At 42.3% G+C, this 27,717-nt stretch overlaps 1 protein-coding gene across 7 annotated transcripts; it reads left to right on the top strand.

Annotated features, from left to right (window-relative positions):
* Window positions 1-16,698: 16,698 nt before the first annotated feature.
* Window positions 16,699-27,310, top strand: LOC127590845 (uncharacterized). Of its 7 annotated transcripts, XM_052050335.1 has the most exons (10): window positions 16,699-16,845; window positions 17,082-17,168; window positions 17,546-17,623; window positions 18,002-18,079; window positions 18,450-18,527; window positions 18,906-18,983; window positions 19,355-19,432; window positions 26,098-26,175; window positions 26,620-26,709; window positions 26,980-27,310. In XM_052050335.1, exons 2-9 carry the CDS (start codon window positions 17,082-17,084, stop codon window positions 26,626-26,628), a joined length of 564 nt encoding a protein of 187 aa, XP_051906295.1. In that variant the 5' UTR covers window positions 16,699-16,845; the 3' UTR covers window positions 26,629-26,709; window positions 26,980-27,310. The 7 variants fall into 7 exon arrangements, 6 of the variants coding, with proteins under 6 accessions (XP_051906295.1, XP_051906294.1, XP_051906299.1 ...); XM_052050334.1 differs by lacking the exons at window positions 19,355-19,432; window positions 26,098-26,175; window positions 26,620-26,709; window positions 26,980-27,310 and adding exons at window positions 19,433-19,586; window positions 26,328-26,408; XM_052050339.1 differs by lacking the exons at window positions 18,450-18,527; window positions 19,355-19,432; window positions 26,098-26,175; window positions 26,620-26,709; window positions 26,980-27,310 and adding exons at window positions 19,433-19,586; window positions 26,328-26,415.
* The last annotated feature ends 407 nt before the right edge of the window (window positions 27,311-27,717 follow it).

Genomic DNA, 27,717 nt, shown 5'->3' with positions numbered 1-27,717 from the left:
CTAATGTTGATGTCTTTATACAAGCCGTATATCTCTGTATGTATACTTTTACTGAAGACATTGTCTGCTTATGGTCTAAAGCAGCGGTCCTCGGGCCGCGGACCAGTACCACCGGTTCCTGGGTTATTTGGTACCGGGCCGCATACGACAAATCAAGAACTTATATCACTTCCGTTTTTCTTTATTTTGGAATCAGAAAGATGCTTAAATTTGAAAAATTACCGGAAAGATTACCTCTGTTACATCAGTCGACAATATGTCACTCTTGCCGCAGGTCAAGGCGCGCTTCTCGGTCACATGATAGGTTACCACAAAAATGAAACCCAGGAGCTCGCAAAATGAGTAAAAAAAACAAACGTCCTTAGCAACTTTCTTTGCGAAGGAGAAAAGGCCCAGCCAGGAGACAGAAGAGGAGCCAATGACTTACAAGAATAAAAAGGCTTCATTAAATAGACAGTATCAAGATTTATCTCAACGAGAGATTCCCACACAGCAAGCCCACTCTGCATAATAATAATAATTATAATTTTATAATTTTATTTCTAAGTGCCTTTCAAGACACCCAAGGACACTTTACAATAACAAAAAACTAAAATAAGATACACTGCAAATACAAAGTGCAAGAAAATATGACTCACCATTGCCGCATATTTTGCAGTATTGTTTTTTTTTTGTTTTTTTTAATCAAATTGAATTTTATGGATGTGAATTTATCAAGGCACGTTTGAACGCTACCATAGCGACCAGAGAGTGTTGCGGCAAGATAGGGCGTTACTTGTGTCATGATTGTTGTTTATGTTTCGAAAATACCACAGTTTTCATGCAGGTCATATCAGAATATTTTGTCGTATTTATCCGTCACACCTTAAAGGCCGGTCCCTGAAAATATTGTCTAAACCGGTCCGTGGGACAAAAAGTGTTGGGGTCCTTGGGGACCGCTGATTTAAAGAGCAACGACTGAGGATAAATAATATGGACTGTGTCAGTCCCTCAAACTTTGTGTTTCTCTTTCAAATGTCCAGTGTAAAATGGCAACGTCATCAATAATAATGTATTATATTTAGCGACAAAAATCAGAAACTACAGTTTCTTCAAAACTGAATGTCTATTTAATGTCTTCCCACCAATTTCAAATGCAAACAAAAAAAGGCCTAAGAGTGTTTCAACGCAAACGTCTCATAGTCTATTAAGCCTCCAATGTGGTTATTTCCTCAGCTTTGTCCAAAGTACAATCCAACATCAGATCCTTAGATAAAGTAGCACAGTTGTACACGTGTATCTAACTTTTCAATCACCCTGTCTATTCTTGTCTCCACCAGTTAGAATGTTCCCGTAACATGATACTGTATAAATATTTGTTCGACATGACTGCAGGCCCATTCAGCTGATCCTGTGGCTACAATGGCCCCTTATCCCAACCAAGTAACCCAACACTCCTCTGGCTGGTCGTTATTGACGGCCAAGTAAGTGTTACCGTTAGAAAGCAATTACTCTGCCGTTCATGTTAAATGACCTCTAATGCAAGTACGGATTGATGCTCATCAACTCTCCCTCTGTTACTGTATGTCGCCTCTTGCTCTCACAGAACTTGTACACTTTACCCTCTTAGTTTCATTTTGCGATAAGTAGAAGGTGAAGAATACGCTAGCAGAGAAAACATCTCATTTCAAGAGGTAAATGGAAGGTGACAAATTAGGTCCCTATGTGACATTGGTAAATCCGGTAAACCGGTAAAACAATAACGACGTTTACATGCAGTCAATAACTCTTTAACAACACGAATATTGGCCGTTTTTGGGGTTTTAAAGGTGCGCTAAAACCCAAATATGCTATTATTCTGGGTTCTAGAAAGCCAAATAAGACCTCTGGTTTATCCCTTTTCTTACCTGAATATCTGGTAATGTATTCACGACTACCTTTGATTGGGACATTGATTTGTGTTCTGTGCAGACTCTTGTTTTATCGACCAGGAATATTGGTCTTTGTCGTCCTGGACGTACTGACGGTAGCAAACCTAACTTGAATACATCAATTTCTCTCTGGCATTCTCATGTTGTTTTCTTTCTCTATGGCAAGAATGACACGGTGTGTACATAGACACACGGATGCATATATGTGCATAGGTTCATACATCTGGTGCGCAGATTGCCAAAAATACACGTTCAGGTGTAAACAATCATGGCAAAACTCAGAGGCGCAGCGCAGCGGTACACTTTTGGAGGATGGAGGAAACCCGCTGTTGGTGTATGACATGAATGTGCGTTAAATTGACGATAGAAAATAACAAGCGGAAATGTTGTCCATTTGCTTCTGTTGCCTGTCTAGATCAGGATATGCCAATCGATCACAATGACCGTGCATAAGTCAGTAACTGTGTCCACTCACCAATGTTATCGTTATTCCTCATGTTTCAGAAATCGGAATTTTGACCTTTAACCAAATATTGACTGAATGCAAAAGGTAGTCAGTATTCAGTCGAAAGTATTTTTTTAAACACACCACAGTACGATGTGGAATGGTAAACCTGGATCATGCTGCTATGTTAAGCCATGCAAACGGAGTGTAATCATTTCAGCGCAACCCAGTGCAACTCTCCAGTGAATTAATTCAGCAGGAACAGTAACACCTGTCTATTTCAGGCGTCACAGCTTGGAAAAACACACTGCAGCAAAAGCCACGACATAAGATCAAAGACGCAACTTGAAGAGCTCGGAGACAAGTCGGTGACAATGCGCAATAATGTGTTATGATGATAAAATATTTGGGTATAGGAGACAATGTAATGACTGAAAAATAAGAGTGCCTGTGTACTTTTTGAATTCCCCTATGAAGTAAACATGGACGCAGGAATCCAGCCAAAGACCCCTTGTGAATGCCAATGTCAGCGTTGGCAGGACTCTATCAATACACAGTAACTCTCGGTTATTTAACGGTATGCAAATGTCCAAGGTCGAGGAGTTCAAAGGTTACCAAAACGAGCTCGCTGTCCTTGTGAGTGTCTCGTCAGTATCAGTGGGTGTTTTACGAGGACTGCGCAGTGCCGTCTACAGCGCTTTGCTTACCTTGAAATGAGCATGGATGGATGTTGTATAGGTGATGTTACCGATGGCAGACACCAGCAGCGTTGCAGAGTCGCGTATCCTTAAGAAAATGATAAAAGGGAAGCAGGCCTTTCCTCCTCCAGAGGAATGTTTTCCGCCGCACATCCTGTGTGATTAGTGAGACGCGCGCCTACCCACCCCCCGAACGGCGCAGCAAAACAATCTTTAGCAACACATTTACAGAAAAGAAAAAAAAAATTCCAGGTTGAACAGCATGTTGTGGAAATACTCTCCATTTCCCCAATGTGGAAAGTGCCGTGTATAATTTATAACTATTCTTCAGCTTGCACTCTATCATGAAATTGTCATGAGACAAAGTTTCGCCAGCTTGCGTTGAATATGCGTTGCCTCAGCACAGCTGATTTATCAGATGCTGGTTTCTCATAAGCCCCACTTCACTTTGGATTATAAGACCTGGTGAGTTGGCACGGGTTACATCGTCAAAATAAAACTTGAAAGAGATTTATTTAAAAAAAAATAACCGAGAGAATTGTGCAAGGCTACACACAATAAAACGTTCCAAAAGTTGTTCCGCAATGAATTGTGTCTTTGACGACGGAGGAACTTTGAAAAGCTGCGAAGCTGTCAGATCCATTTACTCCTTTCAAATCTTTCTGCCGGCGCTTACAGGGGAGATGCATTATTTGAGTGGCCAGCGAAAGTGGCGGGGGGGAGAGTTGCTGGTTGAAGTTTATGGAGATTTATGACTCCTTCCGCAGGTCCTTAATTGCCTCCTCCTCTGTGGGCAGTCCTGGGAGGCCCGCGGTGAGCCGTAACCAGCACCAGGGCTCCTGCAGGTGAGCTCACCAAACTGCTGTTTATTCAGACTTGTTATGGAGACAAATGGACAACTGGACTTGCTGTGGAGGACCACAAAACCACAGGACATGAACAGACGAGGAAGAGAGAGCAGAAAGACATCTGTTCGCCGAAAGGGCCCAAGCCTTCAACTTGGCCTTCAGGAATGGGGAAGTTACTGATTTCAATTGAATATTTATCACTTTGGAATCAATGCGACAAAATAACGAGAAAGAAACATCTGAACTTGATCACAAAATATGAATTTTGCAGTGAGAAGTCCAAGTACAAACCCAAAAATTGTTTCTCTTATGTTTTTCTTTGAGATACGCGAAACATTTTAAAAAATCATAATGATTTTCGTATATGACCATCTAGCAAACGTGAAAATGTCATTCCAACAGTGTATGATGCATAGACCAACAAAAGAGAGTTTTTACACGCAAAATCATGGCAAGACTGGAGCTATTTCACATCAATGTCAACTTATGCTGAAATAAGTGGAAGCCTTCTTCACATTGTGAAAATAAGAATCTTCCTTTCCTAAGTAATTATACGCTTGCGGGTTTAGTGCAAAGTCACCGATTGAGTGGATGGCATGTTCGCCCGACTTTGGTGCAGTCAGCTTGGATGTGAGTGCAAATCGACGGATGGATTGTTCCGTCCAATTTTGAAACACAATACTGCTGCAAATGTAGCTCTAATTCCTCATAATTACTACCTCAAAATTTTGTTTGTTTTTTTTCACAAGTGCACCTTCTGGATGTCAAGATGAAAATGTGAAAATGTTTTAACATTACAAAGGTGGCAAATATATAGACGCATTCATATAGCCATTAATGTCAGCCTCCACTGTTTTCCTACTCGCCGCCACTCCATCAAAACTAATGCAACATGCGCCATTTTGACCCTCTAGAGTTGTCACATTTCGGTTTTTCGGTCTGGCCAGCAGGTGGCAGGAGCGGTCTCTCTAGCACACCTGCTGGCAATCATTAATCTATAGAGACACTATTTAAGGACTCCTACGTTCGACACCTGTTGTGGGAGTATTGTTTATGGCATTGCTTACCTCGTTGCTCATTGACTAGTGGCTTTTGACCTCGTCGTGTTTTCGCGTGTAGTCTCAGTACCAAGTTTGTGTGTAAGTACCATTTTGTTTTGATGATCTGGCTTTTCTCGCGTGTACAAAGTGTTACATAGTTTTTCGTTCGTAGTTTGTGGCTTTACTTTCCTTTTCTTGCTCTTTTGTGCAAGCTCCTTTTGTTAGTCGTTTTTGATTTACCTCCTGGTCCTCATTGTGGACCAGCGCTTTATGTTCTCGCTTATTTCCGATTCGATTTGGACATTAAATTGTCTTTACATCGGAGACCTTGTTTTTGTCTACGTTTTTTGGATCCCCCTCCCTAACTCGGTTTACCCGAGTTCGTAACAGAATACTCCCACCAAAATGGATCCTGTAGACATTAACAAGATCATGACCGCCTTGACCAGCCAGGGGCAATTAGTGGGCCAGCAACAACAGGAGCTCACGGAGCTCCGGGAGGCAGTTGCCGTCCTAGCCCAGCGGCTGGAAATATTGTGTTCCCAAGGGGAACACGCGACCCCCCGAGAAACGCCACCCCCAAGGGTCCCGGCGGCTTCATCCGGGACACCCTCTTCCCTGATCATGGGGCGAGAGCCCAATCTCCCCCATCCCCCTCGCTACGGGGGAGAGCAGGCTCTCTGCAAGCAATTTTTACACCAGTGCTCTCTAATATTCGACCAACAACCAGCTACGTACGAAAGAGATAGCACGAAGGTGGCGTTTATTATGAGCCTGTTGACTGGTCAGGCGGCGTCTTGGGCAGTAGAGATCAGCAATGCTCAACCCGGGCTTCGGTCTTCCTACCCAGAGTTTGTCGCCGCGTTCCGTCGCGTATTTCAACATCCGGTTATGGGAAGGGAGGCCGAAGGTCGGCTATTAGCTATTCGGCAAGGACGACAATCCGTTGCCGAATATTCCATCTCATTTCGCATTTTGGCCGCCCGTAGCGGTTACGGGGACCGCGCCCTGTGTGGTTTGTTTCGCCGCGGGTTAAGTGCTGCGTTAAAGGACGAACTGGCAACCCGCGACGATAGCAACAACTTGGAGGAGCTCATCGATTTGGCCCTCATTGTGGACAACCGCATGCGAGAGCGTGAGAGGGAACGTATGGAAGAGCGAGGAACTACCCGTGTTCCACCCCGACGTACGGGTCGTCGGCCGGCTGAGCACGAGTCCTGGCGACCACCCGGACCCGAGCGTCATTCGTGTTCCGATCCAGCCGATGCAGAGGAGGAGCCCATGCAGCTGGGAGGCAGACGCCTGGGACCAGCGGAGAGAGAGCAGCGGATTCGGGATCGAGCCAGCTTCTACTGCGGCCAACCTGGACACCGGGTTTCCAACTATTCCTCGACACCGGCCCGCCCTTCCGGGCGCCCCGAAAACTGTGAGTTTGTGCCCGATACTGCGTCACGTGAGTCGAGACGGGAGGAGGTCCATCCTGGACATCCACCAAGACTCGAGTTGGACGGAACTCTTTACGGTCCGTTACGGGTCATTTCTGTTCGGGCCTTGGTGGACTCTGGGGCGGACAATTGTTTTGTAGACCCCAGCCTAGCTAAGGAACTGGGTTGCCAGGTTGAGGTCCTAAGAGAGACAAAGCGGGTTCACGATCTTGACGGGCGACTCCTGGCGGAAGTGAAAGAGATCACAGCGCCGGTGAAACTAAAATTATCAGGCAATCACATTGAATACCGTAGATTCTATCTCATGCGGTCTCGATCGGTACCGTTAGTGTTGGGGTTGCCGTGGCTGCGCGAACACAACCCTGTCATTTCCTGGGAACGTCCGGCAATCGAGAGTTGGAGCGCATTTTGCTATACTCACTGTTTGCGCTCGGCGGCAGAAAAGAGAGGGCCGACCCGTAACGAGCCACCAGAAATTATTTGTTTGGACAAAGTTCCGCGTATTTACCATGACATGCGCCCAGTGTTTAGTAAGGACCGTGCCCAGTCATTGCCGCCTCACCGGCCGTACGACTGCGCCATCGACCTGATAGATAACGCCCCACTCCCGAATTCCCGTTTATATCAGGTCTCTCAGCCGGAACAAGAGGCGCTGAGAGAATATATTGATAGTTCACTCGCGGCTGGCCTCATTCGGCCGTCTAAATCCCCACTGGGGGCCGGATTCTTCTTTATTGAGAAGAAAGACAAGACGTTACGCCCGTGTGTTGATTATCGGGGCCTGAACGAAATCACCATCAAGAACAAATACCCACTTCCGTTATTAGATTCAGCGTTCGCCCCCCTCCAATCCGCCACTATATTCTCCAAACTCGATTTACGAAGCGCTTACCCTCTGGTCCGTATTCGTGAGGGGGACGAATGGAAAACAGCATTCAAGACCCCATTAGGGCACTTCGAATACCTGGTCATGCCATTTGGGCTAACGAACGCGCCCGCGGTATTTCAGTGTCTCATTAATGACGTATTAAGAGATTTTCTGAACCTGTTTTGTTTTGTTTATTTAGATGACATCTTAATTTTTTCTCTGACTCTAGCAGAACATCAACACCATGTCAGGCTGGTTTTGCATCGTCTACTAGAAAACCGGTTATTCGTAAAAGCAGAAAAGTGCGAGTTTCACGTTGAGTCCATCTCTTTTCTGGGTTTTATTATCGAGAAGGGTCAGCTGAGAGCTGACGAAGCCAAAGTTAAGGCCGTAGTAGACTGGCCCACTCCGACCAATAGAAAGCAGTTGCAACGTTTCCTAGGTTTCGCTAATTTTTACCGTCGCTTCATTCGCAACTACAGCCAGAAAGCCCTGCCTCTGACCCGGTTAACCTCTGTCAAGATCCCCTTTAGGTGGGACACTGATGCTGACCACGCGTTCGCCGAATTAAAGAAAGCCTTCACGAACCCTCCAGTATTACAGCATCCTAACCCCTCCTATCCGTTCGTCGTTGAGGTGGACGCGTCGGAGTCCGGCGTGGGGGCCGTCTTATCGCAGCGATCCCCAGTCAACCAAAGACTTCACCCCTGCGCCTTTTTCTCTCGTCGCCTCAGCCCAGCAGAAGCCAACTACGACGTGGGGAACCGTGAACTGCTAGCCGTCGTATTGGCATTGCAAGAATGGCGACATTGGCTCGAAGGCACTGAAGAGCCATTCATGGTGTACACTGATCACAAGAACCTTGCCTACATCCAGTCAGCCAAGAGGCTAAACTCCCGCCAAGCACGGTGGGCGCTTCTCCTCACTCGCTTCAACTTCACGCTCACCTACTGCCCGGGCTCTAAGAACATTAGACCGGATGCACTCTCCCGCATCCATGACCCTGCGGAGAAGGACAACGAACCCCAAAGCATTGTTCCGGACCATTGTATCGTGGGGGCACTGAGGTGGGCCGTCGAACGTAAGGTCAAGGAGGCCCAGAACGGAGGTCAAGTCCCGGCTGGTTGTCCGACCGGGAGACTGTTTGTGCCCCCACCTCTGCGCGCAGAGGTGTTACAGTGGGGGCACACTTCTAAGGTGGCATGCCATCCAGGGGTGAACCGGACCTTGGACCTCGTGTCGCAGCGGTTTTGGTGGCCGGAGCTACGCAAGGATACCCAGGACTATATCAAGGCCTGTTCCACCTGCGCATGCAGTAAGGCGTCCCACCAACTGCCGGCTGGTTTGCTGCAACCGCTGCCTACCCCTTCTCGACCATGGTCCCACATTTCCCTGGATTTTGTCACCGGCCTGCCTCCTTCCCGGGGAAAATCCGTCATACTCACCATAGTTGACCGCTTCTCTAAATCTGCCCATTTTGTTGCGTTGTCCAATCTGCCCTCTGCTCAGGAAACCGCCGACCTCCTAGTGAGACACGTCTTCCGTCTTCATGGAATTCCGGTGGACATTGTGTCAGACCGGGGCCCTCAATTCATCTCCAGGGTATGGAAACGTTTCTGCCAGGCCATGGGGGCCACGGCGAGTCTGTCTTCCGGATACCACCCACAGTCCAATGGTCAAACGGAGCGCATGAACCAAGATTTGGAGGCAGCTCTGCGCTGCGTTTGCCTCGATCGCCCCTCCTCGTGGTCGGTCCACCTGCCTTGGGTGGAATACGCCCACAACACCCTCATCTCATCAGCGACCGGTCGGTCTCCTTTCATGGCAGCATATGGTTATCAACCTCCTCTGTTTCCTTCTCAGGAGGGTCAGGTGGAACTCCCTTCCATACAGCTGCATCTACGACGGGCCCATCGCGTATGGAAGGAGACCAGAGCAGCACTCTCACGCACGGCTCAGCGGAACCGGCAGATCGCTGACCGTCGCCGACGCCCAGCACCCAGCTATCAGGTGGGACAGAAGGTGTGGCTGGCAACTAAGGATCTACGACTCGCAGGTACATCTCGCAAGTTGGGGCCACGCTTCACTGGACCGTTCGAGGTGGACTCGGTCCTCAGCCCGGTCTCCGTCAAGCTCCGACTGCCGCCCACCATGAAGGTCCACCCCGTGTTCCATGTTTCCCTGTTGAAGCCGGTGGCCACCAGTCCCCTGGCTCCTCCGCCCAAGTCGCCGCCTCCTCCACAAATCGTTGACGGTGAACCAGTGTACACCGTGCGTGAAATCTTGGACTCTCGGCGCAGGGGTAGGGGTTTTCAGTATTTGGTTGACTGGGAAGGCTACGGCCCAGAGGATCGGCAGTGGGTCCCCAGCTCCTGGATCTTAGACCCGTCCCTGCTTCGGGCATTCCATGCAGCGCACCCGTCGAAGCCGGGTGGTCCGCCAGGAGGCGTCCGTTGAGGGGGGGGGGGGGTACTGTCACATTTCGGTTTTTCGGTCTGGCCAGCAGGTGGCAGGAGCGGTCTCTCTAGCACACCTGCTGGCAATCATTAATCTATAGAGACACTATTTAAGGACTCCTACGTTCGACACCTGTTGTGGGAGTATTGTTTATGGCATTGCTTACCTCGTTGCTCATTGACTAGTGGCTTTTGACCTCGTCGTGTTTTCGCGTGTAGTCTCAGTACCAAGTTTGTGTGTAAGTACCATTTTGTTTTGATGATCTGGCTTTTCTCGCGTGTACAAAGTGTTACATAGTTTTTCGTTCGTAGTTTGTGGCTTTACTTTCCTTTTCTTGCTCTTTTGTGCAAGCTCCTTTTGTTAGTCGTTTTTGATTTACCTCTTGGTCCTCATTGTGGACCAGCGCTTTATGTTCTCGCTTATTTCCGATTCGATTTGGACATTAAATTGTCTTTACATCGGAGACCTTGTTTTTGTCTACGTTTTTTGGATCCCCCTCCCTAACTCGGTTTACCCGAGTTCGTAACAAGAGTGGTCATTAGAAAATTAACTCCTGCTATTATAGAAATGGAAAAAAAATCAGAACAGGACACAATGAATACGTACATGAAATAGCGTACGGGAGCCATCTGGATACTTTTTCCAACTGCGCCCTAATGGGGCACAAGGTATTGCTGGTTCTCGGTTTATCAGTGGATGTCACATCTTATCAGGTCTTGAGTGACTCACCGGCAGCCCGCTGATTATTCATTAGGAGATTTATTGCAGAAAACTGGAATTGAGTTTCAAATATGAATAAAACCATGAGGGGTGAATTTGAACATGGACTCATTTGTCACAACGAACACTTTGCGGACAACTACAATATATGAATAGGACTTTAGAAAGAATTCCAACTTGAACCCACTTTCAGAGCGCTGTATGTGTGAGTATGTTTAGAATGTAGAATTGTGGTGAAATCTACTGACGAGTGCTCATGACAACAACAAAGTACCGGTAATATGAAGTAAAAATGCGTAAACATATGTGGTGTGGCTTTGAAAATGTGTATTCCTATCTTACCTCATAAGACCGAAAAGAAGCCACGCCTCATAAAGTCCACTTGTGTCACTTAAATCAACATCGATAAAGGATATTTATCCATCCGTCTGCCTCCAGTCAATCACATGGCATATTCAGACACAGACTTTCATCAACACATTCACACTGTTCAAACTAAACCTGGGCTGTCTGCTTGAATAAATCACATGATAATTTTTTTTTCCTTTTTACTTCTGCACTGAAAGCTGCAACTCCCCAAAACATTTTAGTCAGTTGTCAAACATATCCGAAAACTGGTCATCTTTTATGGCAGCGAATGTGACAGGCAATGGTTGCCAGATCGGATGAGTTAGCGCCGCGACAGGAACCAGAGATGTGAACCACACCCTCCCTCCCCCCTTTGACTTTTCTCCATCTAATGAAGACCAGACGAGGGGATATGGGGCTCTCAATCAGCCACTTCACATATGTTTTGATCAATCTTCACTCATGTGCTCAACCCCCGAGAGCTCAAGGGAGATGCCGCTCAGCCTTATCAGCAATAGGAGGTAGTCAACAAAAAGCACATGGCCTATGGCTGACTAGTGACGCTTTTGACACACATGGGCAACACCTCCTCATTTGACCATGGGACTGCCTGGGAAGCAGGATTGTTTACCAGATTATGATCTGCTGTTGTAATGTGTCAAGCCGCCTACTGAAAATTGGGTTGCCGCGGTCATGCTGAAGAGTGGCTTTGGCCTTGATTGACACCAGGGACACCTCCGTCAGCGCGTGACTTTCAATTCTTTTCTTTCGTGCTTTTTCACTCATCATGAACATTGTTGTCGTCATTTTTAACGAGTATTTTTTTATTCCATTACTTTGGAAAAATATAAATGTGCCCAAAATATAACTCATTTATGACCCATCGTCTTTTTATTTATTTATTTATTAGGTTTTGTTTTTTTTTTTTACAGCCAGTGGCATTTACGACAATGAGCAATAGAAATAGCAAATATTAATGCCTTCCCCTTATGTCAAGATGGAGAGAAGAAGAAATGGATTCTCATCTCACAAAGTTATTACTTGTTACCGATCATGTCATTCAGTCCACGTGCTCTACTCGTCTGCTCCACTTTGTGTCACGGACAGCTTAATAAAAACGTCTTTTGTTTTGGTGGAGATGTGATTCTACTGCCACCGAGTACAGGGAAAGATCTATTGGAGTGGGATACACGGCTAATGAACTACTTAAAATCCTTGACTTTTTGCTTTATCACTGAGCTGGGTTTTTTTTGAAAATAAAGATAATTTAAACAATATAGAATTGCTTTGAAAAAGTCGTCCACAGCTATCACCCCCCCACCCCCCCTCACCCAAGGTAGTGTCCTCTCCCCACTGTTTTTCTCCCTTGACACCAGGGGTGTCAAACCCATTTTCGTTACAGTCCACATTTTAGTTACCATTTCCCTTGGAAGGCCATTATGACTGAAATCAAAGAAGAGTAAGTGTTTATTCAACTGTTGGTTAAGTTACTGTGATGGGGTGTTTGTTAACAACAAAATGCTAACAATATCTCTATTATTTATTACATATGAGATTATGAAATCTTGGTACATATTTTAGCAAGCATCATGGAAGTTGCCATGTTTGATTTGCTTTTGCGGGCCACATAAAATGGTGTGGCGGGACAGATCTGGCCGAGACTTTGACACCTGTGCTTTACACAAACGATAGCAAAAACAGCATGCAAGCTGTATGTTTCATGCTATCGCTGATGAACTAGTCGCAAAACCAGTAAGAACACTCCCAATAGTGGATTTCAGAGAACGAGTGGGTACTTCTTTTCAGGGATCATGTGAGACACCAGGAAGCCAAGTTGTTTTTTTCTTTTGTCTTTCCATCAATGGAAAATGCTGTGTGACCTCTTCCCAAGAAAAAAACAAATGCTCACTGAGGTAAAAATAGAGACATTTTGAAACCTGCAAACAAATCAAACGAGCGGTTTATGTAAGCAGTAAAATCTGACGTTCTGTCTTCTCTGACATTGAAGCACTGTGGTCACACGTATCACTTCCAAAGAACATACAAGGCACTCGTAATGTCAAAGCACATGGATGAAAATTTGGCAAGGCGCGTGAGATTTCCAGGAGGTGAAGTGAAGCGAAACCACTGCCTCCTGCACTCTACATGACTGTGTGCTGTTGTGCAACAGACTTTGTCCTTCTCTTGCCAACTTGTTGTTTCACACTTCCAACATCCTCAACACGGCCCACCACAGTAGCCTGACAATGCTGACAATCCAGTGCTGAAGATGCAAAAAGAACAAAGAAAGGAAGTAAGACAGTCTTCAGAATAATTGCGTCAATCGTACTGTTCTCCAACTTTTGTTGGTGCTTAACAATTGTATTATATATAATTTTATTATTATTTTAGGTTTTTTTTTACACACAGGCAATGTGATTAATCGCTAATATTTACAAAAATAGCAACAATCGTTTAAAGTGTGTCTCCAGATTTCAGTGATGTATTAAGATTGCAAATGGATAACACCCCCTTTGGTCACAAGGTGTGGGCCATGAACGAAAGAACGAGATCCCAGACACAAGTGGCCGAAATGAGTTTCTTCAGCATTGCTCTCCCTTAGCGATCAAATCAAGAGGAGCCAGATGAGGTGGCTCGGTATTTCAACAGGAGATACCTCTTGGACGCCTCCCTGGTGAGGTGTTCCAGGCGTTGCCCCACTGGCAGGAGGCCCCGGGGACGACCCAGTACACGCCTGGCCTGCGAAGGCTTTAGGATCCCCCAGGAAGTGCTGGAAGAAGTGGCTGAGGGGAGGGAGGTCTGGCCTTGCCTGATAAACCCGACACTGGGATAAGTGGTAAAGAATGGATGGATGTATAGATACCTGTAGATATACCGTATTTTCACGACTATAAGGCGCCATTAAAAGTTTAAAATTTCCTCTAAAATGGAAAGGACGCCTTATAATGCGGAGCGTCTATTGTATGAGCCGAGTTCCAAAGCATGACTGAGAGCGCCTCTGGCCGACACGCTGTTTATATAGAGAAAAGGCGGATTGAGTGACGACAGGGATGCGGAAGTCAACCGTGAAGGGTGGGCGTGTAAGAGGACGCTAAAGGCACGCCCCTAGCAGGTACCAGTCCCCAATGAGTGAAGGGTGAGCGTGTAATAGGTGAAGAGAAAAACGTGAGTACATTGTAAAATGGCTAAATAAAGTACAACCGAACTCACTTTTGCTTCCGTTGCCTTTTTAAAAACGTGTTTTTAGCGTGCGTGCATGCATGCCGTATGTTTAAGCTGGCGCATGCCTGGCTGCGCCCAATAATACAGTGCATTTTGTGTATGTGTCAAACACGGAAATAGCACCTCTTACTGAGACTGTGCCCAACAATACGGTGCGTCGAATGGTCGTGAAAATACGGTAAATGTGCCTGTGTGTGCGCGTGTTTGTGTGTGTGTGTGTGTGTGTTTATGTGAGTGTGTAGGTATGCCAGATAAGAAATGGGAGCGATGACTTGCTGCTGCAACCGCTGATCTGAGTCGCAGCAAAATGAAACATAGCCCGGATGTTTTGACAGGTATTCCCCTAACTGCTCAAGATTTTTGTTTGTTTGTTTGTTTGTTTTAAGAGGGCTGGTCAAGAAAGAGGTCACAGAAATGAGTCAACAAGTGCCTATTTAACCAAAAACAAATCCTTGTATCTAATAGTGACAATAGCCAAGAAATGATGTCACCTCAGGTGACAGAACACTTAAGCCTCTCTGAGCCTATTTGTGGTATTATTACACTTCCTTAAACAAGCGAAGCATCTAATCAGCTCGTGTCTTATCTGTAGCGCACTCTCTCCTTTGTGTTGAATGATCAACAATTTATCTGCTCGATTTTGAATTGTCTTTCTTTCCTCCATAGCAAGACTAAGTCAAGTTTTGTTCCTTTTGGTGCTTTGCAAACAAGTATTTCCATTTTTAGGATTCTCTGTCTTTATTTTCATACGCACAGTCAAACAAAGTGATTACGAGAAGCAAGGAAATCCTTAACTTGTGAGTTATCAACAGGCATTACAAAAGAGTGTTAAATGTTGTTAAGGAATTATTCCGCTAGAAGTAGTAGTAGAACATTGTTGAATTTCATCTTGGTATGAGAACTATTGACCTCAACAATGTACAGAAAAAAATCACTGTTGGTTTGAGAAAAATCAATCCGTGAGTAATAATTGATCCCTAAATGGAAAATTTGTTGTTGTTGGTTTTTTTTTTGATTAATCATTGTAACTCATCTCTAATCTGTCACTGAAACTCATGTGAACATTTCTTATTTTATCAGGAGAGCTTTCATGCAATTGCAAGTTCTAGTTGCCTAATTACCTGCTTAGAGACAAATGCCACCATAAAAACTGTGGTGAGCAATCAATTTTCAGTACTGTACATTTATATTTAACAGTTTGTCCATTACAAGTTTTTTTTCCATGACTATTGTGTTTTTTTTCTTTCTTTAACGGGTGTGTGTATTTAGTAAACAATAGTTAAAGTGTGTGTGTGTGTGTGTGTGTGTGTGTGTGTGCGTTTGTATTCATGACATCTCAGGACAATTTTATGATAACACACCTTCACAATGAGGACCTGTGGAAAAATGAGGACATTTTTCGCGTCCTCATATTTCCACGCAGTCTACACTACTCTAGAGCTCATGAGGATACTCCCACACCAAAAATAAGTGATGTCCTGAAAGAGCACAATTTTCAGAAATTGTGTGTTTAAGTGTGTGTAACTTTCGACTCACTTTTCATTTGGAAAACTAGTGGCCAACTTCGGTACTTAACACACTTTTAACACACTTTCAGTGACGTCATTGTGCAGGACCTCAAATGTCATCTTTTTCGGACTGACTCACACATTTTCACCGCCCTCGTCCTGATAAGTCACATCAATTAGCAGTCACACAAAATCCAACATGTGAAGCAGCCAGACAATCCTACTCTCAAACACGACCACGCGTGGATGACCATCGGGTAAGCAATTCCTTTTCGTTTATCTTACCGTAACATAGAAGTTGTTCAATATAACCGTGTTTAACAGTGCCCACCGAAGGTAATATCATTCAATAAGACAGCTAGCTAGCTAGCTAGCTCGATCGTTAGCATGCTAATAAGCTTCCAGTAAAAGTAATGTGGACATGTCCTGCAGGCAAGGTTCTGGAAAACTTTTCTAAATCTTTAACAACACAGTCTGTGGAACTTGGTTTTGGTGCCATATGTTTATTTCAGTGCAGTATTTGTTTTATTCGATTGCAGTTAATTTAAATTAGTTAGTATAGGTAGCCTAATGAAAGTGGGCCAGGCACTTCTAGCATTTATGCTAAGCCCGGTGTATTTACACTGTTTATTCTTGTGCTGATTCAATTGTACACCGTTTCAATGAAAAAACCAACAAACGTTTGCAATGAAATTATAGCAGAATTAAGCTTTGTTGGTACATTTGGTCAAGACAATATTGTGTTACTCTATTTTAATTTTACATTGTTATCTGCCTGACAAATGGTTTGCCCGAATCTATTAGTCTGACCAGCAAATGTTTGATGAAATGAATTTTTGTATATTTGAGAAAGAAAGTAATATTCCTTTGGCTCAGTACTTTCTGAGCCAAAATAAGTGCTGCCATAATATTGTGCTTGCTTGTCTGGCTGACTTCTTCTCACTTTCCATTGTAGATGTTTAATGGTGGTGATAATGTCACAAAGAAGAACCAGACTGAGCCCTGAATCTGAGGCTGCTCATTTTATCTGGAGTCAACAAGCCTTGTTTGAAAGCCCAGTGGATCAATGATTATAAAGGTATGCTATCAATCTACCTGCTATCTAATTCTTATGGCTACCGCAAGCACATGACAAGAGCTGCAAACAAAGCCTGTCACAGTGACAGATTTTATTCGTACATGAAGTTTAATTTATTCAAAAGTCCTATAACTACGACATATTTCTGACACTCTATGGTTGCTATAATGTTGATTTTCATGATTTCAATCATGCCCTCATACTTCTTCAGTTACTGTAGAATACTTTTTAGAATATTTCTGATACTGTAATGTTGCTGAAAAACCTGAGTGTGATCAGGTGAAATTACTTTTGTCTGGACCTAACACTGGAGAGCCTGTGTTCGAATGTCCCCATATTGATGTTCCACAGAGCCGAACAGTGTTAACTTTCTATAGTGTGGTATATTAATCCCAAACCCTCCTGTGAGCGATGTTCAATGAGAAATAATGTTTATTGATTTCTTCACTGGTCAAAATGAAGAACAGTGTATATTTTGACACCGTAATGGTGTTATGTTGCAGACACCAAATGACGGGATCTTGACTGAACCTTCTGGAGACCAAGAAGGGAGTGAGAGAGCCACTTCATCCTTACAACAGGTTACTACTTCTTATCATGATATACTAGGTTTGAGTTTTCAGCTTTCTTTGACAAACACAGGAGAAGTTATAAATCAGAAACATGGACTCTCCATGATTTCAGTCGTCATGTCCTCATATTTCTTTAGACCTGAAAAACCGGAGTGTGTTTCAGGTGACATGATTTTTGTCTGGACCTAACTCTGGAGAGCCTGTTTTCGAATGTCCCCATATTGCTCTTCCACAGAGCTGAACAGTGTTAACTTTCTATAGTGTCTTATATTAATCCCAAACCCTCCTGTGAGCGATGTTCAATGAAAAATAATGTTTATTCATTTATTAACTAATCAGGATGAATATTTGAATATTTCTGACAATGCACTGTTGCTATGTTGCAGACACCAAGTGTTCCGATCCTAAAGAAACCTTCTGAAGATCAAGAAAGGAGTGGAAGATCCACTTCTTCCTTACAACAGGTTACTACGTCTTATCATTATATACTAGGTTTGAGTTTTCAGCTTTCTTTGACAAACTCAGGAGAAGTTATAAATCAGAAACATAGACTCTCCATGATTTCAGTCGTCATGTCCTCATATTTCTTTAGACCTGAAAAACCTGAGTTTGTTTCAGGTGACATGACTTTTGTCTTAACCTAACTCTGGAGAGGCTGTGTCTGAATGTCCCCATATTGCTCTTCCACAGAGCTGAACAGTGTTAACTTTCTATAGGGTGGTACATTATTCCCAAACTCTCCTGTGAGCAATGTTGAATGAGAAATAATGTTTATTCATTTCTTAACTGGTCAGAATGAAGAATGCTGAATATTTTGACACCGTAATGTTGTTATGTTGCAGACACCAAGTGATGGGATCTTGACTGAACCTTCTGGAGACCAAGAAGGGAGTGAGAGATCCACTTCATCCTTACAACAGGTTACTACTTCTTATCATGAGGTTTGAGTTTTCAGCTTTCTTTGACAAACACAGGATAAGTTATAAATCAGAAACATGGACTCTACATGATTTCAGTCGTCATGTCCTCATATTTCTTTAGACCTGAAAAACCGGAGTGTGTTTCAGGTGACATGATTTTTGTCTGGACCTAACTCTGGAGAGCCTGTTTTCGAATGTCCCCATATTGCTCTTCCACAGAGCTGAACAGTGTTAACTTTCTATAGTGTCTTATATTAATCCCAAACCCTCCTGTGAGCGATGTTCAATGAAAAATAATGTTTATTCATTTATTAACTAATCAGGATGAATATTTGAATATTTCTGACAATGCACTGTTGCTATGTTGCAGACACCAAGTGTTCCGATCCTAAAGAAACCTTCTGAAGATCAAGAAAGGAGTGGAAGATCCACTTCTTCCTTACAACAGGTTACTACGTCTTATCATTATATACTAGGTTTGAGTTTTCAGCTTTCTTTGACAAACTCAGGAGAAGTTATAAATCAGAAACATAGACTCTCCATGATTTCAGTCGTCATGTCCTCATATTTCTTTAGACCTGAAAAACCTGAGTTTGTTTCAGGTGACATGACTTTTGTCTTAACCTAACTCTGGAGAGGCTGTGTCTGAATGTCCCCATATTGCTCTTCCACAGAGCTGAACAGTGTTAACTTTCTATAGGGTGGTACATTATTCCCAAACTCTCCTGTGAGCAATGTTGAATGAGAAATAATGTTTATTCATTTCTTAACTGGTCAGAATGAAGAATGCTGAATATTTTGACACCGTAATGTTGTTATGTTGCAGACACCAAGTGACGGGATCTTGACTGAACCTTCTGGAGACCAAGAAGGGAGTGAGAGATCCACTTCATCCTTACAACAGGTTACTACTTCTTATCATGAGGTTTGAGTTTTCAGCTTTCTTTGACAAACACAGGATAAGTTATAAATCAGAAACATGGACTCTACATGATTTCAGTCGTCATGTCCTCATATTTCTTTAGACCTGAAAAACCTGAGTGCGTTTCAGGTGTCATGACTTTTGTCTTAACCTAACTCTGGAGAGCCTGTGTTCGAATGTCCCCATATTGCTGTTACTCAGAGCTGAACAGTGTTAACTTACTATAGTGTGCTACATTATTCCCAAACTCTCCTGTGAGCAATGTTTAATGAGAAATAATGTTTATTCATTTCTTAACTGGTCAGAATGAATAATGCTGAAACTTTTGACACTGTAATGTTGTTATGTTGCAGACATCAAGTGACAGGTACCTGACTGAACCCTTTGGAAACCAAGAATGGAGTGAGAGATCAACTTCATCCTTACAACAGGTTACTACTTCTTATCATGATATACTAGGTTTGAGTTTTCAGCTTTCTTTGACAAACACAGGAGAAGTTATAAATCAGAAACATGGACTCTCCATGATTTCAGTCGTCATGTCCTCATATTTCTTTAGACCTGAAAAACCTGAGTGTGTTTCAGGTGTCATGACTTTTGTCTTAACCTAACTCTGGAGAGCCTGTGTTCGAATGTCCCCATATTGCTGTTACTCAGAGCTGAACAGTGTTAACTTTCTCTAGTGTGGTATATTCATCCCAAACTCTCCCATGAGCAATGTTCAATGATAATTAATGTTTATTCATTTCTTAACTGGTCAGAATGAAGAATGCTGAATATTTTGACACCGTAATGTTATGTTGCAGACACCAAGTGACCTGACTGAACCCTCTGGAGACCATGAATGGAATGAGAGATACACTTCATCCTTACAACAGGTTACTACTTCTTGTCATGATATACTAGGTTTGAATTTTCAGCTTTCTTTGACAAACACAGGAGAAGTTATAAATCAGAAACATGGACTCTCCATGATTTCAGTCGTCATGTCCTCATATTTCTTTAGACCTGAAAAACCTGAGTGTGTTTCAGGTGTCATGACTTTTGTCTTAACCTAACTCTGGAGAGCCTGTGTTCGAATGTCCCCATGTTGCTGTTACTCAGAGCTGAACAGTGTTAACTTTCTCTAGTGTGATATATTCATCCCAAACTCTCCCATGAGCAATGTTCAATGATAATTAATGTTTATTCATTTCTTAACTGGTCAGAATGAAGAATGCTGAATATTTTGACACTGTAATGTTATGTTGCAGACACCAAGTGACCTGACTGAACCCTCTGGAGACCATGAATGGAATGAGAGATACACTTCATCCTTACAACAGGTTACTACTTCTTGTCATGATATACTAGGTTTGAGTTTTCAGCTTTCTTTGACAAACACAGGAGAAGTTATAAATCAGAAACATGGACTCTCCATGATTTCAGTCGTCATGTCCTCATATTTCTTTAGACCTGAAAAACCTGAGTGTGTTTCAGGTGTCATGACTTTTGTCTTAACCTAACTCTGGAGAGCCTGTGTTCGAATGTCCCCATATTGCTGTTACTCAGAGCTGAACAGTGTTAACTTTCTCTAGTGTGGTATATTCATCCCAAACTCTCCCATGAGCAATGTTCAATGATAATTAATGTTTATTCATTTCTTAACTGGTCAGAATGAAGAATGCTGAATATTTTGACACCGTAATGTTATGTTGCAGACACCAAGTGACCTGCCTGAACCCTCTGGAGACCTTGAATGGAATGAGAGATACACTTCATCCTTACAACAGGTTACTACTTCTTGTCATGATATACTAGGTTTGAGTTTTCAGCTTTCTTTGACAAACACAGGAGAAGTTATAAATCAGAAACATGGACTCTCCATGATTTCAGTCGTCATGTCCTCATATTTCTTTAGACCTGAAAAACCTGAGTGTGTTTCAGGTGTCATGACTTTTGTCTTAACCTAACTCTGGAGAGCCTGTGTTCGAATGTCCCCATATTGCTGTTACTCAGAGCTGAACAGTGTTAACTTTCTCTAGTGTGGTATATTCATCCCAAACTCTCCCATGAGCAATGTTCAATGATAATTAATGTTTATTCATTTCTTAACTGGTCAGAATGAAGAATGCTGAATATTTTGACACCGTAATGTTATGTTGCAGACACCAAGTGACCTGACTGAACCCTCTGGAGACCATGAATGGAATGAGAGATACACTTCATCCTTACAACAGGTTGCTACTTCTTGTCATGATATACTAGGTTTGAGTTTTCAGCTTTCTTTGACAAACACAGGAGAAGTTATAAATCAGAAACATGGACTCTCCATGATTTCAGTCGTCATGTCCTCATATTTCTTTAGACCTGAAAAACCTGAGTGTGTTTCAGGTGTCATGACTTTTGTCTTAACCTAACTCTGGAGAGCCTGTGTTCGAATGTCCCCATGTTGCTGTTACTCAGAGCTGAACAGTGTTGACTTTCTCTAGTGTGGTATATTCATCCCAAACTCTCCCATGAGCAATGTTCAATGATAATTAATGTTTATTCATTTCTTAACTGGTCAGAATGAAGAATGCTGAATATTTTGACACCGTAATGTTATGTTGCAGACACCAAGTGACCTGACTGAACCCTCTGGAGACCATGAATGGAATGAGAGATACACTTCATCCTTACAACAGGTTGCTACTTCTTGTCATGATATACTAGGTTTGAGTTTTCAGCTTTCTTTGACAAACACAGGAGAAGTTATAAATCAGAAACATGGACTCTCCATGATTTCAGTCGTCATGTCCTCATATTTCTTTAGACCTGAAAAACCTGAGTGTGTTTCAGGTGTCATGACTTTTGTCTTAACCTAACTCTGGAGAGCCTGTGTTCGAATGTCCCCATATTGCTGTTACTCAGAGCTGAACAGTGTTAACTTTCTCTAGTGTGGTATATTCATCCCAAACTCTCCCATGAGCAATGTTCAATGATAATTAATGTTTATTCATTTCTTAACTGGTCAGAATGAAGAATGCTGAATATTTTGACACCGTAATGTTATGTTGCAGACACCAAGTGACCTGACTGAACCCTCTGGAGACCATGAATGGAATGAGAGATACACTTCATCCTTACAACAGGTTACTACTTCTTGTCATGATATACTAGGTTTGAGTTTTCAGCTTTCTTTGACAAACACAGGAGAAGTTATAAATCAGAAACATGGACTCTCCATGATTTCAGTCGTCATGTCCTCATATTTCTTTAGAACTGAAAAACCTGAGTGTGTTTCAGGTGTCAAGACTTTTGTCTTAACCTAACTCTGGAGAGCCTGTGTTCGAATGTCCCCATATTGCTGTTACTCAGAGCTGAACAGTGTTAACTTTCTCTAGTGTGATATATTCATCCCAAACTCTCCCATGAGCAATGTTCAATGATAATTAATGTTTATTCATTTCTTAACTGGTCAGAATGAAGAATGCTGAATATTTTGACACCGTAATGTTATGTTGCAGACACCAAGTGACCTGCCTGAACCCTCTGGAGACCTTGAATGGAATGAGAGATACACTTCATCCTTACAACAGGTTACTACTTCTTGTCATGATATACTAGGTTTGAGTTTTCAGCTTTCTTTGACAAACACAGGAGAAGTTATAAATCAGAAACATGGACTCTCCATGATTTCAGTCGTCATGTCCTCATATTTCTTTAGACCTGAAAAACCTGAGTGTGTTTCAGGTGTCAAGACTTTTGTCTTAACCTAACTCTGGAGAGACGGTGTTCGAATGTCCCCATATTGCTGTTACTCAGAGCTTAACAGTGTTAACTTTCTCTAGTGTGATATATTCATCCCAAACTCTCCCATTAGCAATGTTCAATGATAATTAATGTTTATTCATTTCTTAACTGGTCAGAATGAAGAATGCTGAATATTTTGACACCGTAATGTTATGTTGCAGACACCAAGTGACCTGACTGAACCCTCTGGAGACCATGAATGGAATGAGAGATACACTTCATCCTTACAACAGGTTACTACTTCTTGTCATGATATACTAGGTTTGAGTTTTCAGCTTTCTTTGACAAACACAGGAGAAGTTATAAATCAGAAACATGGAGAAGTTATAAATCAGGAGAAGTTATAAATCAGAAATGATTTCAGTCGTCATGTCCTCATATTTCTTTAGACCTGAAAAACCTGAGTGTGTTTCAGGTGTCATGACTTTTGTCTTAACCTAACTCTGGAGAGCCTGTGTTCGAATGTCCCCATATTGCTCTTACTCAGAGCTGAACAGTGTTAACTTTCTCTAGTGTGGTATATTCATCCCAAACTCTCCCATGAGCAATGTTCAATGATAATTAATGTTTATTCATTCCTTAACTGGTCAGAATGAAGAATGCTGAATATTTTGACACCGTAATGTTATGTTGCAGACACCAAGTGACCTGACTGAACCCTCTGGAGACCATGAATGGAATGAGAGATACACTTCATCCTTACAACAGGTTACTACTTCTTGTCATGATATACTAGGTTTGAGTTTTCAGCTTTCTTTGACAAACACAGGAGAAGTTATAAATCAGAAACATGGACTCTCCATGATTTCAGTCGTCATGTCCTCATATTTCTTTAGACCTGAAAAACCTGAGTGTGTTTCAGGTGTCAAGACTTTTGTCTTAACCTAACTCTGGAGAGCCTGTGTTCGAATGTCCCCATATTGCTGTTACTCAGAGCTGAACAGTGTTAACTTTCTCTAGTGTGATATATTCATCCCAAACTCTCCCATGAGCAATGTTCAATGATAATTAATGTTTATTCATTTCTTAACTGGTCAGAATGAAGAATGCTGAATATTTTGACACCGTAATGTTATGTTGCAGACACCAAGTGACCTGCCTGAACCCTCTGGAGACCTTGAATGGAATGAGAGATACACTTCATCCTTACAACAGGTTACTACTTCTTGTCATGATATACTAGGTTTGAGTTTTCAGCTTTCTTTGACAAACACAGGAGAAGTTATAAATCAGAAACATGGACTCTCCATGATTTCAGTCGTCATGTCCTCATATTTCTTTAGACCTGAAAAACCTGAGTGTGTTTCAGGTGTCAAGACTTTTGTCTTAACCTAACTCTGGAGAGCCTGTGTTCGAATGTCCCCATATTGCTGTTACTCAGAGCTGAACAGTGTTAACTTTCTCTAGTGTGATATATTCATCCCAAACTCTCCCATGAGCAATGTTCAATGATAATTAATGTTTATTCATTTCTTAACTGGTCAGAATGAAGAATGCTGAATATTTTGACACCGTAATGTTATGTTGCAGACACCAAGTGACCTGACTGAACCCTCTGGAGACCATGAATGGAATGAGAGATACACTTCATCCTTACAACAGGTTACTACTTCTTGTCATGATATACTAGGTTTGAGTTTTCAGCTTTCTTTGACAAACACAGGAGAAGTTATAAATCAGAAACATGGACTCTCCATGATTTCAGTCGTCATGTCCTCATATTTCTTTAGACCTGAAAAACCTGAGTGTGTTTCAGGTGTCATGACTTTTGTATTAACCTAACTCTGGAGAGCCTGTGTTCGAATGTCCCCATGTTGCTGTTACTCAGAGCTGAACAGTGTTAACTTTCTCTAGTGTGGTATATTCATCCCAAACTCTCCCATGAGCAATGTTCAATGATAATTAATGTTTATTCATTTCTTAACTGGTCAGAATGAAGAATGCTGAATATTTTGACACCGTAATGTTATGTTGCAGACACCAAGTGACCTGACTGAACCCTCTGGAGACCATGAATGGAATGAGAGATACACTTCATCCTTACAACAGGTTACTACCTCTTGTCATGATATACTAGGTTTGAGTTTTCAGCTTTCTTTGACAAACACAGGAGAAGTTATAAATCAGAAACATGGACTCTCCATGATTTCAGTCGTCATGTCCTCATATTTCTTTAGACCTGAAAAACCTGAGTGTGTTTCAGGTGTCATGACTTTTGTCTTAACCTAACTCTGGAGAGCCTGTGTTCGAATGTCCCCATATTGCTGTTACTCAGAGCTGAACAGTGTTAACTTTCTCTAGTGTGGTATATTCATCCCAAACTCTCCCATGAGCAATGTTCAATGATAATTAATGTTTATTCATTTCTTAACTGGTCAGAATGAAGAATGCTGAATATTTTGACACCGTAATGTTATGTTGCAGATACCAAGTGACCTGACTGAACCCTCTGCAGACCATGAATGGAATGAGAGATACACTTCATCCTTACAACAGGTTACTACTTCTTGTCATGATATACTAGGTTTGAGTTTTCAGCTTTCTTTGACAAACACAGGAGAAGTTATAAATCAGAAACATGGACTTTCCATGATTTCAGTCGTCATGTCCTCATATTTCTTTAGACCTGAAAAACCTGAGTGTGTTTCAGGTGTCATGACTTTTGTCTTAACCTAACTCTGGAGAGCCTGTGTTCGAATGTCCCCATATTGCTGTTACTCAGAGCTGAACAGTGTTAACTTTCTCTAGTGTGGTATATTCATCCCAAACTCTCCCATGAGCAATGTTCAATGATAATTAATGTTTATTCATTTCTTAACTGGTCAGAATGAAGAATGCTGAATATTTTGACACCGTAATGTTATGTTGCAGATACCAAGTGACCTGACTGAACCCTCTGGAGACCATGAATGGAATGAGAGATACACTTCATCCTTACAACAGGTTACTACTTCTTGTCATGATATACTAGGTTTGAGTTTTCAGCTTTCTTTGACAAACACAGGAGAAGTTATAAATCAGAAACATGGACTCTCCGTGATTTCAGTCGTCATGTCCTCATATTTCTTTAGACCTGAAAAACCTGAGTGTGTTTCAGGTGTCATGACTTTTGTCTTAACCTAACTCTGGAGAGCCTGTGTTCGAATGTCCCCATATTGCTGTTACTCAGAGCTGAACAGTGTTAACTTTCTATAGTGTGGTACATTATTCCCAAACTCTCCTGTGAGCAATGTTCAATGAGAAATAATGTTTTTTTCATTTCTTAACTGGTCAGAATGAAGAATGCTGAATATTTTGACACCGTAATGTTGTTATGTTGCAGACACCAAGTGAAAGGTACCTGACTGAACCCTCTGGAGACCAAGAATGGAGTGAGAGATCCACTTCATCCTTACAACAGGTTACTACTTCTTATCATGATATACTAGGTTTGAGTTTTCAGCTTTCTTTGACAAACACAAGAGAAGTTATAAATCAGAAACAGATTCTCCATGATTTCAGTCGTCATGTCCTCATATTTCTTCAGACCTGAAAAACCTGAGTGTGTTTCAGGTGACATGACTTTTGTCTTAACCTAACTCTGGAGAGCCTGTGTTCGAATGTCCCCATATTGCTGTTCCACAGAACTGAACAGTTTTAACTTTCTATAGTGTGGTATATTCATCCCAAACCCTCCTGATGTTCAATGAGAGTTTCTTCATTTATTAACTGGTCAGAACGAAGAATGCTGAAAATTTTGATGTTGTTTAAATATCATTTTTAAAACATCTAACATTCTGCGTTTACCCTGAAACAAAAGCATCTTGTCCTGTCTGTTCTTTCTTCTTTTTTTTAACCCAACCAGATGAAGTAACCACGAGTGATGACGATTTGAGCAAAGAAACCAATGCCTACCTTAATCAAGAAACAGCGATTCTCACTTACACAGAAAATGGTAATGTCCTCAAGTTATGACACAAGACAGAGTAAATTGGTGCCTGATAATCTCAGTCTTTATGCACAACTATGTATGAATTAGAGACAATTAGAGACAGAATTAGAGACAGTATTTGAAAAAGGTGTTCAAAGATGGAAAATGTGCAGGTTGAAAACTCATTAGGCCTCGACAGCTGAAAGAAAATTGAGAAATTAGAAGACGATTTGGAACATATAAGAAAGCAATGGTGAAAAGCCACCTCAACTATTTTTGTATTATTTTTCAAAGGCTCAAGCTCTGAGACCTCTGGGAACCCAAGCCATGTATATGCGCCATCCACATCGGACAACATGGAAGGCACTTCTGCTTCAACCACCTATGACAACACTGAAGACAGTTTTGTCGCAACCCTGGAAAACATTTTTGCTCCAACCCATTTAGAGAACGTGGACGACACTCTCAACCACACGGGACAACAAAAACACCAGTTAAAGTTAAACAAAAATGGCAAAAATTAACATATCTTAATTGAAGTACTTTTGATGAACGAAAAGTCAAAGTGCTTCAATGAAAAGCAAGGTTAAAGAGCATTTTTTCAAAATTCTCATTATTTCCTGGAATATCTTATTTTGATTATTTTATTTTTCCATTTTTAATAAATAATGCCTTCTTTTACAGGTGGGAATAAGAGACGCAAGTGGACAGATGATGAAGTGAAGGCTGTTGAGCGACATATGTTTGATTTCATAACAAGCCATAAAGTTTCAGGTAAAACGAGCTGTGAGTCCTGTCTCCACGCAGAGCCAGCAGCTCTGAAAGACAGAGGCTGGGTGTCTATCAAAAACTACATCCACAACAGGATATAACTGCATTAAAAAGGGAAATGAATAGCTAGTCCATTGAAATGCGAGCACGTCTGGGTACATTTCAGTTCAAGTTAACTAAAGCAATAGCAATGGTGCATTTAGGGTGGGATGGTCAATTATGGATTTCATATTTGTTGTTGAATACTGTGTTTCACGTTTG

Source organism: Hippocampus zosterae, chromosome 18 (assembly GCF_025434085.1).
Source record: "Hippocampus zosterae strain Florida chromosome 18, ASM2543408v3, whole genome shotgun sequence".
Taxonomy (NCBI): Eukaryota; Metazoa; Chordata; class Actinopteri; order Syngnathiformes; family Syngnathidae; genus Hippocampus; species Hippocampus zosterae.
Note: the sequence above shows the minus strand (reverse complement) of the source record. Positions and strands in the feature narration are given on the sequence as shown.

Bases quoted from the DNA above. Each gene is read 5' to 3' on its own strand.
- LOC127590845 (XM_052050334.1), top strand. From the start codon at position 17,082: ATGTTGCAGACACCAAATGACGGGATCTTGACTGAACCTTCTGGAGAC. The intron at 18,528-18,905 runs GTTACTACGTCT...GTTATGTTGCAG, and splicing joins CCACTTCTTCCTTACAACAG to ACACCAAGTGACGGGATCTT. The intron at 18,984-19,432 runs GTTACTACTTCT...TCCTTACAACAG, and splicing joins CCACTTCATCCTTACAACAG to GTTACTACTTCTTATCATGA.